General features: G+C 38.9%; 1 protein-coding gene across 1 annotated transcript; it reads right to left on the bottom strand.

The window, feature by feature from the left end:
• Positions 1 to 2,054: 2,054 nt before the first annotated feature.
• On the bottom strand, positions 2,055 to 9,543 carry OTUD6B (OTU deubiquitinase 6B). The gene is made up of 7 exons (XM_088534113.1): positions 9,450 to 9,543; positions 8,068 to 8,222; positions 6,853 to 6,948; positions 5,589 to 5,901; positions 3,931 to 3,992; positions 3,142 to 3,248; positions 2,055 to 2,635 (listed from the first exon to the last, which is right to left on the bottom strand). Exons 1-7 carry the CDS (start codon positions 9,541 to 9,543, stop codon positions 2,551 to 2,553), a joined length of 912 nt encoding a protein of 303 aa, XP_088390239.1. The 3' UTR covers positions 2,055 to 2,550.
• Between the last annotated feature and the right edge of the window lie 8,817 nt (positions 9,544 to 18,360).

Here is an 18,360-nt window from a genome sequence, read left to right as displayed (position 1 = left end):
CGACCCAGGATCTGGGAACGGTGATGACCAAGTTGACCATAAGGTCAATGGGCTCCTGAGCTACATGAGGAAAAGCATTGTCAGCAGGTGGAGAAAGGTGATCCTTCCCCTCTGCTGAGCCCCTGCGAGGCCTCATCGGCAGCACTGTGCCTGCTTCCAGGTTCTCCCATACAAGGGGGACGCAGAGCTACTGGAGACAGTCCAGCATGGACAACAAAGATGATAGAGATTGAAGCGTCACTCCTAGGAGAGGCTGAAGCTGCGTAGCCTGAGGAAGAGAAGGCTGAGAAGGGATCTTACCCATGTGTATAAATACCTTGAGGAAAGGTGTCAAGAGGATACGATGAGACTCTTTTCAGCAGTGTCCAGAGACAGGACAAGAGACAACAGCCATAAACTGAAGCACAGGACATTTTGCCTGAATTTGAGCAAAAACATCTTCACTCTGAGGGTGACAGAGCACTGGAACAGGCTGCCCAAAGAGGTCGGGGAGCCTCCTTCTCTCTGTTTTCTATTTCATTATTCAAGCGTATATACACTGCCCTCTGTGCATGTGTATATAATTTAATAACAAATTAAATGCGACAGCAAGAAAATTTGTCACTAAAAACAATTTATTATCTTTTTGGCAAATCACGTACAACATGAGCAAGGATCTTCTGCTCATCATATTAAAACATTCTCTTGTTTTATGCAAACTGTAAACATCTTGAATAGGACAAACAGTTGATGCAGGCATTCCAAGCATCTTCTCCCTCAGTTAATCAAACAAGAATGAAAACCCAGCAATTTTTTTTTCCTTGGGGAATCTATAGAAAGCAGCATCTGCATTTCCTATCATACAGTTAAGCAATACTGAGAAAAGTACTTTTACTGATTTTTTATAGGAAATTCGTAACAGTATTCAGAATAAAGCCTTCTTCATCAAGTTTTGAGTTTGCACTCAAAAACAACATTTCACACAATCAAGATAGTAAATCTGATTCATCAAATTGCTATAAATACAGCTATATTTGCTATACTGCATTAGATATGTCATATCTGATGTCATGTAAGAATACATCAAACTCTAGCTCTGGTTAATACTTGATTTTCTTGACAGGCGCCACTTAAATTCATAATCACACATTCTGTAATCTTCCTCTTTTTCAAAGTGCTTTAAATTAGACCATTTGTCTGATCCATAGAATGAATACTTATTTTAAAAACAATTTTGAGGTAATGTCAAATTTTGTTCTAATTTAGAAGGCCCAGGAACTGTCCAACTGCTGCCTAACTTTACTGAAAAATAACAAGACGAACACTCAGGTCAAAGGTGTTGAAGTCTGAAAAAACTGCTTTTCTCCAAATATTTTTGTCATCACAAAAACACAATTATGCAGTTTTTGACTAAGGCTTTCCAAAGTCAGTTATTAACAAACAACTGATTACATGACAACTTTGGCTTCAGTATACTGCCACTTTTGGAATAATATTTATAGTTATTTCGAAGACAAAAAAAAAATATCTGAATTTCTAATGCAGAGACAAGTCACACAGAATTAAAATCTTTCAAATTTTCTTTGGACACAAAAAGGAGCAATGAAAATTAACTTAATTCTCCTGCAGATTGCTTTTAAAGTTGCTGACAAAAAAAGGGGTTTTTTTTCCATCTGTATGCAACCAGCTGTTTTAAGCATTATGAAACCCTGCACTTTGTTGCGTAGAACAGCAGGTCTTTAACAGAACGTTGCGTCGAGTTCACTGCCTGAAGTGAGGAAGTCAGAGTGCTTTGTTGATAAGCTTTCTATACCATCAAAGTACACAGATGAAAGATTGCAAAGGATGAACAGAACAGTTAACACACAGGATGACTGTATGTCAGGGCATTAAACAGCAATGCTCTTCTTACAAAGTACAGAGGAACAAGTGTTCAGTTCCTGCTGCCAGCTGCAAAACAAGAGAAGTCCTCAAACCTTGTTAAAAGCCTAGAGGAAAGTCCATAAAGTAACATTATGTTTCTGATTACTTCAGCCCAGTAGTATACTTGGTACTACTGGATTGGCCTTCAGCTCTTCCCTGCCCATAGGGGATCCTTGCTACAGTATTAAAGCCAGAGCCTATGGGACTAAAGAAACACTGCAAGGGACACTCCATCAATGCAGAGAGAAGCATCAGTTATTTTAAATGCCTCAAGTCTTCCAGTCATCAAAATCTACCAGAAACAATGTAGTAGGACTCTTCATACCTTAATTCTTTAGTAAAAACACAAATTAACCAAAGCATTTACTGCTGAGTATTTTTACTATGTCATGGGATGAAGCTTATCAAAATGTTCTTATTTATACAGCCAGCATTTTAGAGAACATTTTCTAAACATGATTAATATCAACAAGCTCAATACTGTTGTTTTGTTGCTTTTAAAATCCAGAGATATTTCTAACTTATAGTCAAACCTTTTTGACTTTTAACACATTCCAGGTAGTTTTACTTTCCAGTCTGTTTGGGAGTTGTCCAAGGTCAACATATTAAGATGTAACTGTTGTCCATGTGGACTCAGGACTTTTTATGCTAGCTGCCATTTTCTGTAGCAGTTTCTGTGAGAAGTTTTACAGAATTGTAATGCTCTCCTAATCCATAAGCATGTCTCATATACCTAAAAAAAATATACAAAATTCATGTTTGATTCAACAAAAATAATACTGCACAAACATTAACATTTCTTAGGTCAAATAAATTCAAACTTTAGCACAGAAAAATACAGGTTTTTAAATTCTGGTATATTATTCTGTGACAGGAAGTTTTGAATAGAAACACTTTTTGCTTTGCACACCTATTGCACTCATGTTAATTATCTAGCAGGTCTAATAACATTGTAATATACATTACATATACATGTATGCATCTAAGTATACAGTATTCAAACATCATGGTAATAAATTGGTGACTGAACCTTATATTAGTCAAACTAAATGTTAACAATTTAAGAATGTTAATTACAGCATTTTTACAGTGTGAAATCACACACACCATTTCTGATCTGCAAGATCATTACTGAAGCAGCTTTCCAAGGCCAGGTATGCAACATAAAACAAAAGGGCAGATCAGTCCTCTTCTCTATAAGTAAGTTAATTTTAGGAGGGAATAACATTACATACTTACACAAGTATTATTGGTTTGCCTGAATATTCTTCACCAACAATAATGGGAGGAGAATCCATCTGCACAACTTCAATAGGCATTTGCAAAATGTGCGACAAAGCCCTTAGCTTTAAGGAACAAAAGCAATTGGATAAATAAGATCAAATCCAAGGTGGGAGAGTGTGGAGGGGTGGGAGGAAAACATGACATTTCCTTTAAACAAACATATGAGTTTGTGCACAAAGTTTTTAGTACAAAAAAAAACTTAACAAAAGTAATCAAAATTGTTTAATATTTTAACTTTAATTTTAAAATGGCTGCATTAAATTTATCTTTTTTATTAAAAAAAAAAAGGTAACGTCATGCTTCCAATTTCAGTAATTACTCTTACATAAAACAAGAGTATGAAGCAAAATGTAAACTAAGCTAAACAGAACTATGTATTTTCTAAAGCTCAAATTCCACTCTGTACCACAAAATCTATCATTGTTCCATTACAGCCAGCTTTGCTGCCATCTAGGTCAGCATAAAATAGCCACTAAGCCATGATACTTTCCCCTTGGTTCCTCCCTTTGTTACTTTCTCCTTAGTTCCTCCTTCTGTCAGCATTTCTAATGACACACAACAGGCAAGTTAAAGACTTAGCATGGGACCATCAGCAGAGGTTATTAAGATGGAATTTATAAATATTGAAGAAAATTCTTCATAAGCTCTAAATATCTTCCATACAGTTTTCATTTTTTTTTGTCGTTTTTGAAGATATATTCACTTCAGAATTTCACAAACAAAAGCTGACAATACAGTACTTACTTCCAGCTGACCACCCCATGCAGCAGTATTTGCTATATCATCACAGTATTTTTCAAATTCCTCTGCAGGGAAGAGAAAAAAAAAAATGCACTCAACTTTCAGTAATTTTATTCAGGGACAAGCACCTAAGGAAAAGTACTGGTTGCATAATGAAAAGGTAAGACCTAAACAAAATACATTATGTAGGAAAATGTTTCCTGAAGAGACTGGAAGGGAAAATTTAAAACACTAGAGGCAATAAATAAATAAATAAATAGTTTTTTAAAAAATGCAGACTGAAAACAAGAATAAAAGCTAGTACAGGTTTACATTTCAAACTTTTAATTCAACGAATAGTTAATAACAAAAAGCACGAAACTGCACAGTTTCTTCCTGTTAAGTTGAAAAATTACAGTTTGAGACTCTAGAGAAGAACATAACAGCGACAGTTGGCTCTGATTTTAGCTAGATGCAAAGTATGTTTTAAAAATCCTTGAACTACATGTAGATCAATCTTTGAATTACATATTGGCTGCCTTGTTTTTAACTTTTGAAATATTTAGAATGCAGAAAACATGCCTTTCATACCGAGAAATTTGAGTTTGAGGAAATACAGGGAACAAAATAAAAAGTTTCTTCAAACTTGCCAATTTCCAGCATATGGACTTTTCTATGGTTTTACCAGGAGAAAAATATGGAGAGCATGAAAAACTCTCCATAGTTGCTCTGTTAACAGCTAAAGACACCTTTTATAGAACATACTCTGTAGAAGACTTTCAAATGAATTCATCTATGAATTACAGCACTTCAGGCTACAGAATCCTGCAAGTAAATTCTGCTTAGAACTGCTCTTCACATCCTCCCGAAAGCAGCCCGAGACATAAAACCCCTATGACTCCCTCCTGCTCTTCACGCAGTCTTCACCCGGGGCATATTTACCTTGTGGCAATTATCCCTGTCAGCATGGAAAAGACTGCACGACAGCACCCAGTCACCCAATGAATTCTACCGCAATAAATATTAAGTGAAGCCAGCAGTAAGTTAAGTAGTAGATGAAACAACTTGCATGGAGTTCCTGACATACAGTAAGAAAGGAATAAACAGTTTACTGCTCGAGTAAGTAGTACGTAAGTTCCATTTAGCTGCATTTGCTCAGTCTATAACACTGTTCTCACTAAACAACTTGGTGTTTTTCAGTTTAATCTCTTTCTAACAGCAGGCTGCAAAATGCCTAAGGTAAACACTGAAAAGAAAGTAGAGAATAGGAGCAAACATCTGTGAAAGCTATTATGGAATAGATTTGCTTGAATTTCATGCTTATCTTATTTTTCAATAACTTTCCTATGTCTAAGTAAAAAAGCTGATGCCAAAGCTACAAAATCATCCTTAACCTAGTAGGTAAACTGTTTAGAATTTATATCTCATTCCGGAACACCATTATCATCTAGTAAACAAGCAATCCTGATATAAAATATTCTCTCTTCTTATGGGAAATACCAAATTACACATCAAATCGTATTTCTGTCTTTCACAGAGAACAGCAGATCCAAGCCATAAAACAGTCCAGTAACAAACATACCATAACAGGTTAGTCCCTTCTCAGCTGGAATGGAGAAGCTTAGGCATCATCACAAACAGTCAAAAAGGTTTTTTAAAATCTCTTATGCTATAACCCTTACCTTTGCTATACGTTTCTCCAGTGCTGGGGTTTGTTAAAAATGGCAGGAAATCCTCAAAGTGACTTTGCATATACTTTGCTGTTTGGTTCCTGAGAGTTGCAACAGTCCAGGAATGTTGATGATCCTTGAGCTGATCTTCAATAGCTCTGTACATGCAGTGGCCATCTGATGGGATCTGTTTAATCTCCAAGTGTCTTGTTGCCAACAGAGAGGAAAGTTTCTGACTTTCAAGATGTCTGGCACCTGTTAAATTTGCTATCTCAGCTTCAGCTATCCTTTCTTCTCTTTCCTTCTCCAAGGCCGCTTTTTTCTCCTAGATTTAAAACACACACAACTATTGGCCAGAGCCATGCCTGCTGTTAAAATAAGCCCTCTATCAAATGCTAAAATTTAGAAGATGTCTTGGCTTAGTGCTTGCTTCCTGTTCTTCAGTTTCAAGTTCATGAAAATTCCTGTTTGCAAATGCAGTTAGGTGGTACTGATTGTGAAGAGCAAAACTGCAAACCCAAACTCCTGGACTCCAGCTTTAGGAAACGTAAACGACCAATGAATCCCAACTGTCTCAGACTCCACACCCAAAATCATGTGACAGAAGAACTCCTTAATTATTACAACGTGCAGAAATAACACCCATAAAGAGGCTATTAATCATATTAATTTGTTAAGGATAACCTATGAATTTAATCACTTTTCACTTGGCATGAATAACTAAGGCACAGGAAGGGGAATTCCAATTAAGTAAGAGATAAAATACTACTCTTTCAAAATGAGTATGAGCTCTGCCATGAAGGACTGCATAGATGAGCTCATAGACTTATGAAGTTCTATTACTTATTTGCCATGCAATACTTTAAGCTATTTTATTTCAATTACTTAATTCCTTTATTAATAGCTTCAATAAAATCAGAGTAGAATTCCTTAAAAATAATTTGGGTATTTATTTTTCCTGATTCGAATCTCCCAAGCTCTTCTAGTTCCCAGCTAAATACTGCATATAAACAAGTGCAGGTATTTAAAAATGCCTATAGATCTATAGAGAGAAGTCCTACAGATTTTCAAGAAACCTGGTAGACAGGACACCAATACTGAGTTAGCCAGGTAGTATCTCCTGGAAAATTCCTTAATTCAGCTATTAGAGTTAACATTAGATGAATGTAACTTCAATTAAATGTTAGAAAATGTATTCTTGGCACAGAATTACCAGCGTTTCTCTGGAGAACTCAATTGAAATGAGTAAGTAAAATGTTTAAATGTTAGGTCATACCCGTCTCTTCTGTGCTTTTGATATTCGAGGCTGCTGAATGTGTTGCTCTAGTCCTCGAAGCTCTAAGTTTGCAACCCCATCAGCTACAGAACCTAGCTAAAAAAAAAAAATAGAAGAAAAAGTTAATACTTTAACTAATAAATGGTACCCAAGACGTGCACCTCCTGAAGCAGTTTTAAGGTATACTTCCAGGTAATTTCACCATATAAGACTATCCACAATAACCTGTGTGGCACAGTGCCCTAAAAAGCCAAAATAAAGCCACTCACATCCCACTCCAGCATCACATTTGATTACTTTTTATCTGGTCTCAACAACAAAATTGCTATAAAACGCACACCTCAAACTTAATTCATATGTTGCCTTAGAAGCTCCACACCAACTGCTTACACACTGCTTAGCCAGCCTGTCAAGCCAAAGGCCCTGAACAGCTGCTATCAAGTTCTCAATCACTTGTTATCAATGAAAGCAGGAAAAGGTTCTACCTTCCATATCAAAGTAACACAAGCAGTTGTAAGAGACAGTTGGCAGTTCAAGAAGAATTTCAATTTCATTATTATGTTACTAATCAGATATCAACCAATGACATATAGATATAATTTCAATATGAATAAAAAAATGAGAACTAAAAGAACACATACATCTCAAACCTAAATCGTCTCAGGGAAACCTATGTCCTGGGCAGGGATTCTAGCTTGACAGGGCCTCAGTAAAAGTTTTGACATCTCATTTAAATGAAAAAAAGTCTTGAAACTAATCTATACTTTTATCAACAAGCATTATGCTTAACACTTACGTGCTAATTATCTGCTGAAGCATTTGAATAAAAAATTAAAAGTTAAGATTTTTATAGGGTCATTATCCTTGCAACAGAACTTGCCACAAGGATACACAACAGCCACTTCTCAATCAAGATAGTTCTATTTGTTTCTTTAAAATGTTTACACAGCTGAAAGACACCCAGTGCCAGGGAAACACTGAAGCTGATGTACAAGCATGCAGCATCACCATCATTCACAGACAATTTTACAGCACCAGTTCAGCCATTAACTGTATTCCACTTCAGGCAGGGGAAGGTACCTGAACGGGCTCACTTGCACAAACAGGACTTGCAGTCAAGCACACGATACAAACAATTTCAATTTTAAAAGTAAGTTAAGGAATCCCTACTACAAGTTGTACCTGTGCAGCTGCAGCTAAAGTTAAAGCACATACCTTATTCTGCTCAGGTGAAGCTTCCTTCAGCTGCTTTAACTCCTCTTTATGCTTCTGTTCAAGCTCTGCCTCCAGTTTGGCAACTTCATCAGCCAGCTGTTTTCGTCTCTTTTTATCATTCTTGGGAACTGCATTTTTCATGCCTTGAATTTTAGCTGTTAAAGAAGTAGTGCAATAAGACATTCCCTCTGAAGATAAGACATTCTAGAATCATTTCAGGAAAGAGGATTGCAAGTCATAACACACAAAAAAGCTCAACATATTATATTGCCACAGTTAAGGCACGAGGCTGCCTCCCCATATCCATGAAGTGCATGGATTTACAGTATGAAGGAAATCTATAGGGCTACTCAGATGATGAATGCACTGGATCATCTCTCACATGAGGAAATGTAGAGAACTGGGACTGTTCAGCCTGGAGAAAAGAAAGCTCAGGAAGGATCTTCTTAATATGCACCAATATATGAAAGGCTCCTCCTTCCTTCCCTACACCCTCCCTTCCCACAGGTGCCCAGTGACACGGCATGGGCACAAACTGAAGCACGGAAAATTTTCTTTGAATATAAGAAAAAAAAAAAACCCTTTTGCACCATGAAGATGACTGAAGCAATTTTGTTCACCAAAACTGAAAGTGAAAACAAAATCTACGCAAGGCCTTAAGGCACACACACAACCTAAACACACATGGAGAGAACCAGCAGTACAGAGGATGGAAAGGATTATCAGGTGGAGAATATGCCGGATATTCAGGGGCTGAAATCCACGTTACTTAATCGTTATGAAAAAAAAAAAAGGGGGGAGGGGGGAGAAGGGTTCCTCCATTCAGAGCATTTCCCAATAACCCGTTTGGGGTGGGCAATTCCTGTAGGCCACTTCTCTCTCCTAGCCAGGCTCAGCCTGGTCGTGTCCGCTGCATCTCCCCTTCCTTAGCGTCGGAAGACAAACCTAAGGGCTCCCTCTTTACCTCCTCTTCCCTCAGGGAATGACACACGTCCCTCGGCCTTTCCTAACGGAGGCACCACGTGCTCCAGCGCCCAAGTCTTGGCTCCCACCGGCTCATTTCAATGGCGGGAGGGAAGAGCATCTCGCCAGCAGCAGCCCGCAGCTCCAACGGCCGCGCGCGGGCAGTTTCTCCTCTTCTTTAACCCTCTCCCCGCTGACAGGCGGCAGCTCGGCCTGTTCCATCAGTACCAAAGCAGCCCCACGCGGACACCACCTCATCGGTGCTCCAAGGAGGAGGAGAGCTTACACACCAGGCGGTGACGGCGCAGAACGACCGCGACCCCCGCACCGGGGCAGGCAGGGGCACGGGCCGCCACCACACGCGGCGCCCGCCGCCATCGCGAGCGCCCCACGGCGCGCCGGGCCCGCCGCCCGCTCACCCTGCAGCTCCCGCTTCTCCCGGCGCTGCCGCCTCGCCAGCTGCTGCAGCGGCTCCTCGGCCGCCGCCGCCTCCTCGTCCCCGGAGCCCTCCATGGCGGCGCCCGCGCGAGGCGGCAGCGCGCGGCGCTTCCGGAGCGCCAGCGCCGCCCCTCGCCCTGCGCCGCGGCCGGGAGCGCCGGGAAAACGGGAGCGCGGGGCGGGAGGCGCCGCTTCCCGTGCGGCCGGGGCCGGCTCCAGGCGGGAAGCGCCCCCGCGCCCCGGCGCGGGCTCCCCCGCCCGGCCCCCAAGGCTGGCGGCGCGTTCGCGCCACGGGAAAAGGGGTGTTTGACCCGCGCAACGCGAGGTGAAATCCCAGCAAAGGGGAAGGATGGCGTTGGGAAAGGAGTCTGGTTTGCCCGTGATTTATCGCCCTGAGGACAAAAAGAAGGAAAAAAAAAAAAAAGATTTAGTCTGCCTGCTTTTCAAAGTGTGCAGCACCTGCAGGGGTTTTTGTGTTTTAAGTGGGACGGTTTTTTACCTGCCTGTTAACCATAAAACTAAAAACCAAATCACAGACTTGACAACTATCAGCTGGGGAAAAAAAAAAGGGGGGGGGGGAAGAAAAAGTTTAGCTTTTTTAGCTTTTAGCTAGAAAAGTAGGCAAGTACTGAAAAATACTGTGGTGGCCTATGCATATTTCTGTATACTGCCAGCAGATCTAGAGTGAAGGCAAACTCAGGTATCGATGTAGATATGTCTTGACCAACATACATGCTTTATGTACTTTGATAGTCATATATATTTATCTACATGTACAAGTATAGGTAAACATTTAATATATTTAATGTATTCTTTAAAATATATTCAGAAATAGTAAATACTGTTCATTACTTCTTACATCTTTTGCTTCATCAAGTTATAGCCAAGAAAAACTTTTTATCATAAGAAGGCATTAAATGTTCAGACATACGTCCCAATTCCATCCTTTATTGCAGTCACTGTTCCCCAGTATTTGTGTGACTAAAGTGTAAATATTCTAGGAAAAAGGGTGCCTTCAGCACAACTATCCCATTAAAAGGGATACATATGACGTGGCCTGTGCAGCCATGCTCCACAGTTCCTCCATATCTTCAACAATAATCTGAAACAAGATATAAAATAAATGCCAGTAAAATCTTCAAGTGACCAAATGTAAGGAAGTGGTGAGTGATGATAAAGCTGGTAGGGTGGTTAAAGTGATCTGACGATATAGTAGCCTCCGTTGTACAACATGTATATTAATGCAGTTGAAATCAGGGTGATGAAGCAATGGACACTTCAGGACACAGTAAGTATGGGACTGCATTTTAGAGAGGAATGATAAAGTAAATGAATAGAAGGACATGCTACACAGCCAGCGAAATGAGCTTCATTTTCTGCCATGGAATACAGAATAAACAAAAACTACCAAGCAAAATTGGGAGTTAAATTACTGTTACGCTAGCATTAATGGGATGGTTGCCAGAATGTTCTCAATTCCAACACCCATACATAAGAAAAATGCAGAAAAATCGGAGAAAGCTCCAAGAAGACTTAAAGAAATGATCAAAGACTTAGAATAACTTTCTATAGCACTGTTTTAATTCTATAAAGTATTTAGTTATCCAGATGCGCATGCTGGCCTTGCCCGGCCTCCGTCCTGGCCTGCTGGGCTTGTTACCAGCCTGTTGTGAGAAGCTGCTCTGCGAAGTGCAGCTTGGTGCCAGGTGTCCCTGGTTAAGAAATGGAGTTTAAGTGTGGGACAACACCAAGGGCACTAAAAACACGGGACTAAGATGAAAACAGAGGCCCTAAAATAACTCAATGAGAGCTATGAAAAAAACAGACTGTTTTGAGCCTACTCCAGATAAGCAGCAATAGCTGTGCAAAAGGAACACAACGGGGCAGCAGGAGGAGGACGTGTTTGCTGTGACCTGCAACAGTACCGCTCACCAGTGTCACCAAGCACGCAGCTCGGGCGCACGCCCAAGGCCACCTGCCTTACAGAAGTGAAAACAGGAAAAGACAAAATCTTGAACTTGGTGGAAGTGCCCTCCGGGGGACGTGCAGTCACGGAGGGGCTGTGGGGGCTGCCAGGGCCGTCACTGGGCCGAGTGCCCCCTTGCCTCTTTCCAAAGTCCTGACGCTCCCCTCTGCACTGCCTGCCCCACGGGCCCTGCCTCTCTCTAGCCGCGTGCGCAGGAATCCCGGCTCCTCCAGAATCTCCCCTTGGCTAATGGAGTTACCACTGCTGTGCCAAAAGGATGGCTTCACAGATAAGTTCATAAATTCTGATTGCTAGAGGCTGAAGTAAAAAAAAATAAAGACTGAAACTAGAGATGACTGTGAATCACTTTTTCTACGATGTGACAGATTCACTGTTACACAGGTGTTAAATCAAGACTGATGTGTTACTATTGACTATAGTGTACTTGAACTCAAAGTTATAAGCTCCATTGAGGAAATGTTTACCTCAGTGTTTCAGAAAGTTCTCTCTGAAAATGCAAACAAGTCAGACTACCGTAATGGTCCTTTCTGGTGTTGAAATTTATGACTTTATCAAAGGTGTTTAATTCAGAAAACTCAAACTTCCTATTTAAATGAATGATAGCTGTAAGGGATATTAAGAGGAGATTTTACATACTGTCAGAACAGAAATTTTGAAGATTAACAGGCACTTTTGAAAGGTGTCTCTGTTATTGTCATGCTAGTCACTAAAGTCAACGAGTGATAGTTACCTTTGGTAACAGCAGACTGGGACAGTGAATTAATCAGCTGTTGTGTTCTCTTTGTTTCATACTTTCTGAGAAAATCGTGCTTGCCTATTTACACTACTAAGCTTTGCCATCCTTTCTAGCATCTTTTTTCCTGCTTTAGTTTTGCAATGCTTATTAAGCATGTTGAAAAAAAGAAAGATTTTTTAGTTCATTGATATTTTATGAGCAAATCAGGGGTGGGAACCATGGCACTCTGCTAAGTCTTGCTTTTTTTTTTTCTTCAGTTGCAAAATCAGTAAGCTGAAGCTGTCCAGCAGATAGTTTTCACAACAGCAGTAAAGATCATCCAAATATGACTCCAGCTAAGTGGTCAAGCAAAGAAGCTCTCTTGCTATTTTTAGTAATGCGTCTTGTTTTCCCATGCTATGTCCAAGATTTATCTCAATGAGTACTGAAAGGAATGATAGACTGGTTGTAGCTCTACATAAAAATTTTCTAAAATGTCTTTATTGTTTTGGTTGATCAAGGTTTTGTTGAGAGCTTTCTGATTTACATACTGTTTACCCAGTGAAGGCACCTTGATCCCAAAAATTGAAGCGAAAGCAGCTACACTTTCCTTTACTCGGTGTCATAATATCAGTGGGTAGTAAATTTAATATTTGCAGTTGTTTTACATGAACTAAGGACTGCATGTGACATTGGATTGAAGCCTACACATGGCATGCACATCCCTAAAGCCATCTAGATTCTATAGGCCCCACAGATTCAGGGTCCCTGGTTATTCAGGTATATTAGAAACACTAGGTTCCAGAACAGCTGTAACCAGAGATATCTCCATAACCTGGAGATAGCAGTGATTTCCAGGAAGATTGCTAGTGAGAAATACATGTATTAGCACAATTTTACCAAACTCTGTAATATATTTTGAGCTTTCCAGTGTTTGATTTCCTAAAATCCCAGCAGTTGGTATTGAGTGATTTCATAAAAACCTAAGTGTTTGGATTTTTAAGCAGTTTTCCTGATTGAGGCGTGTGACCTACATTTGATAAAAGGTTAGTTGAATGCATCCTAAATGCTTCAAAACAGAGAGGGAGCATAAACCTCCAACTCCTCCCCTGCTTTTCAAGGGAGAATTTTGAAAAAAAAAATCTTGGAATTTCCACTACTAGTCATTTAAATGCATTCATCAGAGACTGTCAGTCAGATTTCACAGGGTTGGTACTGAATTTTGTCAAATTTTGTTGCTCTAGTCTTAGCAAGAATTCTGCTCAATGCCTTGAAGGTGCTCTAATTTTCCCTGTGAGCTCTCTAGACTCTCCTCTCTGGACTGCGAAATTGCCAAGTACAGCGTGTGCTATTGCTATAAAACAGGGAGAGTGACACATGTAAGCACTCATTTTTTCCCCAGTAATCTCATAATCTTCCCAGATCTCTTCTTAATGAAAGAGAAAAGGGGGACTGTGCGTGGGTCACACAGATATGGATTGGCCTGTCAACGTGTCACACATTCAGACAAACTTATCAGAGTCTGCACAACACTTAGGGTTACAAACTGGCTGAACAAGTAGTTGATGAGTTTGGCAATAGGCTTGTTTGCTCCCTTCCAGTGTGTTAGAATGAATGGTCTCTAAATGGAATGGTTTATAACTGCCTTGTGGAGACTGATGAGATGGAATAAGACAACAAGTGACTAAATAATGAGCACAATTTAATTATTTGAAAAGGTGCAGAGCATATGAAGGATACAGCACTTTGCAAATGAGGAGAATGGGTCAAAAGAACCAAAGAAGCTGTAAATTACAAATAATGCTGCAAATGAAAGCCTGAGTTCAAACATTTCAAAACAGGGTCAGTAATTAACACCAATCATCTTCAATATCTCTTTCAAAATGCCTCATGAAGTTTTGTCTGTATATTTACAGAACCCATCAATAAGCTTCTGTCAAAGCTCTCTATACCTTTGCTGTATATTAACAGTGAAATGCAGGAGAAAACAGAAGAAATTCCAGCAGATTCCCCAAAGCCTAAAGCAAGTAGTAAACCAAGCTGAGTTGTATTTCCATTCATCTTACTATATATTAATTGAAAATCATTTTCCATACTTACAAGGAAGTGATACTTGGGAAAACAACCAACATAACTTGATTCCTTCCATTTTCTTTGGAGAAGAACAACCATTCAGTTGTTAACTCTACCATTTTGCATTCTTTGTCTTTTTTATACATCCCTACATCCTGTACCTTATTCCTGACAACCATTAGACAAGAACAAGTAGCGCCTTGCTCTTTTTGACCTTCCCCAAGATCATATTGGGTTTTCCATAAAAAAAGCTGTGAATTCTTCTGTTGAAGATCACAGTGTTACTGTCGTGCTTTGGACTGTTCCATGTCATTCTTGGTCAGTGGAGGCCTTTGCCTCTTCTCAGACATGCTGTTATCCCCAACTTTATCCATGACAGCTGATGTCAGCTCTTAGATGTGCTGGACAGACCGATTTACCCTTCGAATAAAATCCCTTCTTACGGACAGCACTCATCACTGGTGAGTGCATCTGCTTCTTGAAAACTGTTCAACCATGGTAGTATTTATTATTTTACAGGCTGTTGCATTCTGCCTTGTTCATCTTTTGCTGGTTTGTCTGGAACTTCCTATCATAAGAACAAAAGTATTAGCGTGTTAATATAAGCCTTGAATTTGCTTTTTGTACCTCCCAGCAGTGATTTTCCTAAGCAACAATGTTCTCCCCACCATAGGACTTTATGCTCTCGTTACCATCCTCTAATCAGTTGAGTGTACTCAGCACTGACTCCTTCATGACAATTTCTAATAGCTGTGATCGAAGGATAATAATAAGTGGCAGTATATCAATATTGTGCCACTGGAACATGGGAAAAGAGGTCTTTTTTTTTTGCTCTCCTGCCCGAATTCCACGGTACCCCATCTAGCACCACGAGGGCACTGCGGATCCGTTCAGCCTTAGAGCAGAGTGCCATCTCTGAAATACTTGAGATTTTTGCCTATTTTTCTTGGACATCTTTCATCTAGTAATTTAATAAGCCTGCTACTACTTAGTCTTTATGGCAAAAGCCTCAGAAATCTTCATAGCTGACAAGTAACTCTAATCAAAACTTTAAAAATACCTAAATAAATGTACAATGACACTACTTCCCTCTCGCTCTCCCCAACCAGACACCCTCAGAAATAAAAATTAACTAAAAATTAGAGATCAAATAAAGATCATTAAGATGCCATAATTTAAAAAGATCTAAAAAGCACTAGCTGATAGTATTAATTCAGGAATAGAAAAGAAGGTAATAAAAAAAGGAATTAAAAGGTTATTCAAAAGCCACTAGTAGGATAACATTTGACAGAAGTTAGTAAATGAATGGAATGTGTCTGCAGAAGGAAGGGATCTAGGTATAGGTATTTACTGAGATCCAACCTCTCACACATAATAAGGCAAGGAATCTTGAATATATATAATATGATTAGGAAGAGATGAATAAATTAAATTACAATTTTTGAAAGTAGATGGTGTTTTCAAGATGACCAAGGAAGGACTTTGCAGATATGGTAATACACTAATAGGGAGCTAGGCTTAAATAAAATTTAAATCACATAAACAATTTTCCTGCCAATCAGGCTTACATTTTCCAATGTGAATTATTTCAGTTTTGAGGCTGAAAATTCCTCCATTATTCTAAAAATAGGGTTAACTAAAATAGCGCCAAGACTATAGAAGACATGACACGTAAGTCATCAGGAAAAGATAATAACAAGAGTGAGCATTACAAGAACTGCAATTCCAGTTAGGAATAATGTAAGAGATACCCCTTTGCGTAAATGTAGGCATCTGGACCACGATCACTTCTGCCATCAGAATCTACTGCAGTAGAATTAATGCAGCTTTAGAACAGCAGCCTCTCTACACATGCTTGCACAGATGCTCTACGGCAATAGCAATAGAGTAGCATAAAAAATTACCAAAAATAGCTCTGTGAAGTTGCTGGCCAAATGCTACCCATTGCTCTTTGGAATAAGTGGAAGCTCTGAGGGCAGCTGGCGTGACTTCTTGCTGTGCTTGCCTGGCTGCTGTTCCTGTTTTTGGAGCTCTGCAGCTCCAAAAATGGGAAGGAGGAGGTTGGAAGAACAACCCCCTTCCTGCAACATTAGCTGCTACCAATCTCCTAAGTCACTACTGAATCAGGTAACTTTCTTTGTGTTTAGCTAATGGGAGGGTGACTCAGAGCTGTGTAGGGCTGAGCTGCTTGGATGAGTCTAGAGATAAAATGCTTTTGTGCAGAAGAGGTTCATATCTGGTGTATTCCTGTGTTGTGTAGACTTATTACCCCAATTTTGTTGTATGGAGAGGAACCAACCACCCTTAGTACAAAAAAATAGGGATTTACGTGATGTTCCCATTTTCAAGTTTTTTGTATACTTCTGCATGTGAATGATTAAGAATAGACTGAGTCATAAATAAAAAAAGAAAAATTAAGCAGCCAACCATACTACCATTTCCAGAGTTTATCATGAGAGTTGTGCACATCAATACCAGTGTACAAGGGTGTCCTGAGTCTGCAGTCTATACTAGTTTGATACCCAACACAAAGATCAGGAATTGAGAAGCATGAAAACCTGCCAGTACGACAAAATATGTCTTCAAATTATCCTTCATATCCTGGATATTCTATCATAGGTATTATATAGGTATTACCTTTATATTATAAATTACCTTTAATGAAACCACATATGCAAAGTTGTATTTATTTTTATAACCAATGTTAATTATATTATAACCTATATTTCATATTATGCAAAAAAATTGTACTGCATTTCTTAGACTATGTATAGAATAAAATTTTACCTTGTTATAGATCTAACCTTGAAGCACAGGATACTTTTATTGATTAAAATCAGGAGAGAATTTTGCATATGCTCTATATGCTGTAACACAGCATATTCCCCTCTGTGTTACCGTATTTAAAATTGAGCCAGATCTTGTTCTATCTTACTGTGCCTCATTTTAACGTAGAAGATCTGGGAACACAAAAAATAAGCACTTTTCCCTTTTTTTTCATATACTAATCAAGTAGTATAAGAGAAATTAATTTATTTCAGTAACACAGGAAAAGAGATATTAAGAGAAAGATATGGAAAACAATCTCAGAATATAAAACATTGTGTCTCATAATAATCCTCGTCGCACAGTTTACCTTCTCCTTCCCTGCACTGCCATATTAATTTTTTTACATCCCTAGGAATTCAGGTAGTCTAATAATCAGCTATGCCACATAACTAGATCCTTCAAAAATAAACTGTCTAAAATTCTGTAGACGTATGTAGCAGATTTTTATTGTTCTGTATTACTGTTTTATTCAGTACCAAAAAGGTGATAGGCTTTTCATTGATTTCAGCTATGTATAGTAGTATACTATATATTAGATGTATAATATGACTTTAATTCTTGTCTACTTAGATTATAGTGCTTGTAGAGTATCTGAAGGCTGTGTGTTTCATTACAGATAGAAATGATCCCAGTTTTTCCTTTCTCCTCTAACCATCAGGAGGAAGCAAACAGGCCGTTTGATTAGACCTAGGAAAAACTCTATTCCATTTCTTATACCAGTGGGATGTTATGTGAACTTGCATTACTCATTTCTAGAAACTTATTGGTTGGGATTTTTATCCTATAAATGATTAGGATAGTCCTCTGTGGGTTTGAACTGGTGGATTTGGGCTTGGAGTCTCTAAGAGCTACTTTTATAATAAAAATAATGGATGGATGGATGGATGGATGGATGGATGGATGGATGGATGGATGGATGGATAGATAGATATATAGATAGGTAGAAAGGTCATTATTGGAGGTTATTTGTTCTTAAATTTAACCTATAAATTCACAAAGTTACCTGAGAAGAATCAGTAGAACATATATGGACTCCATACAATAACTTTTGCATTAGTAGTTAAACAGCCTTAATTTAACAAAGATCTGTAGCTAAATTTTCTATGCTATTTTCTGCACTTAAAATAGCTTCAAAAATGTGCATTTTTTCCTCATGTTAAACGAATTTGATCCTTTATTTTATCTAGGAATAATAATAATAATAATAATAATAATAATAATAATAATAATAATAATAGGCCCTAAGGATAATAATGTTTTCAAAATGAAAGAAAGTTTTCAAGTTTCT

This window comes from Tinamus guttatus, unplaced genomic scaffold (assembly GCF_059628265.1).
Source record: "Tinamus guttatus ecotype Peru unplaced genomic scaffold, ASM5962826v1 Tinamus_guttatus_pri_ptg000542l, whole genome shotgun sequence".
Lineage (NCBI taxonomy): Eukaryota > Metazoa > Chordata > Aves > Tinamiformes > Tinamidae > Tinamus > Tinamus guttatus.
The sequence above is the reverse complement of the archived record's forward strand: the minus strand, read 5'-3'. Positions and strand labels throughout refer to the sequence as shown.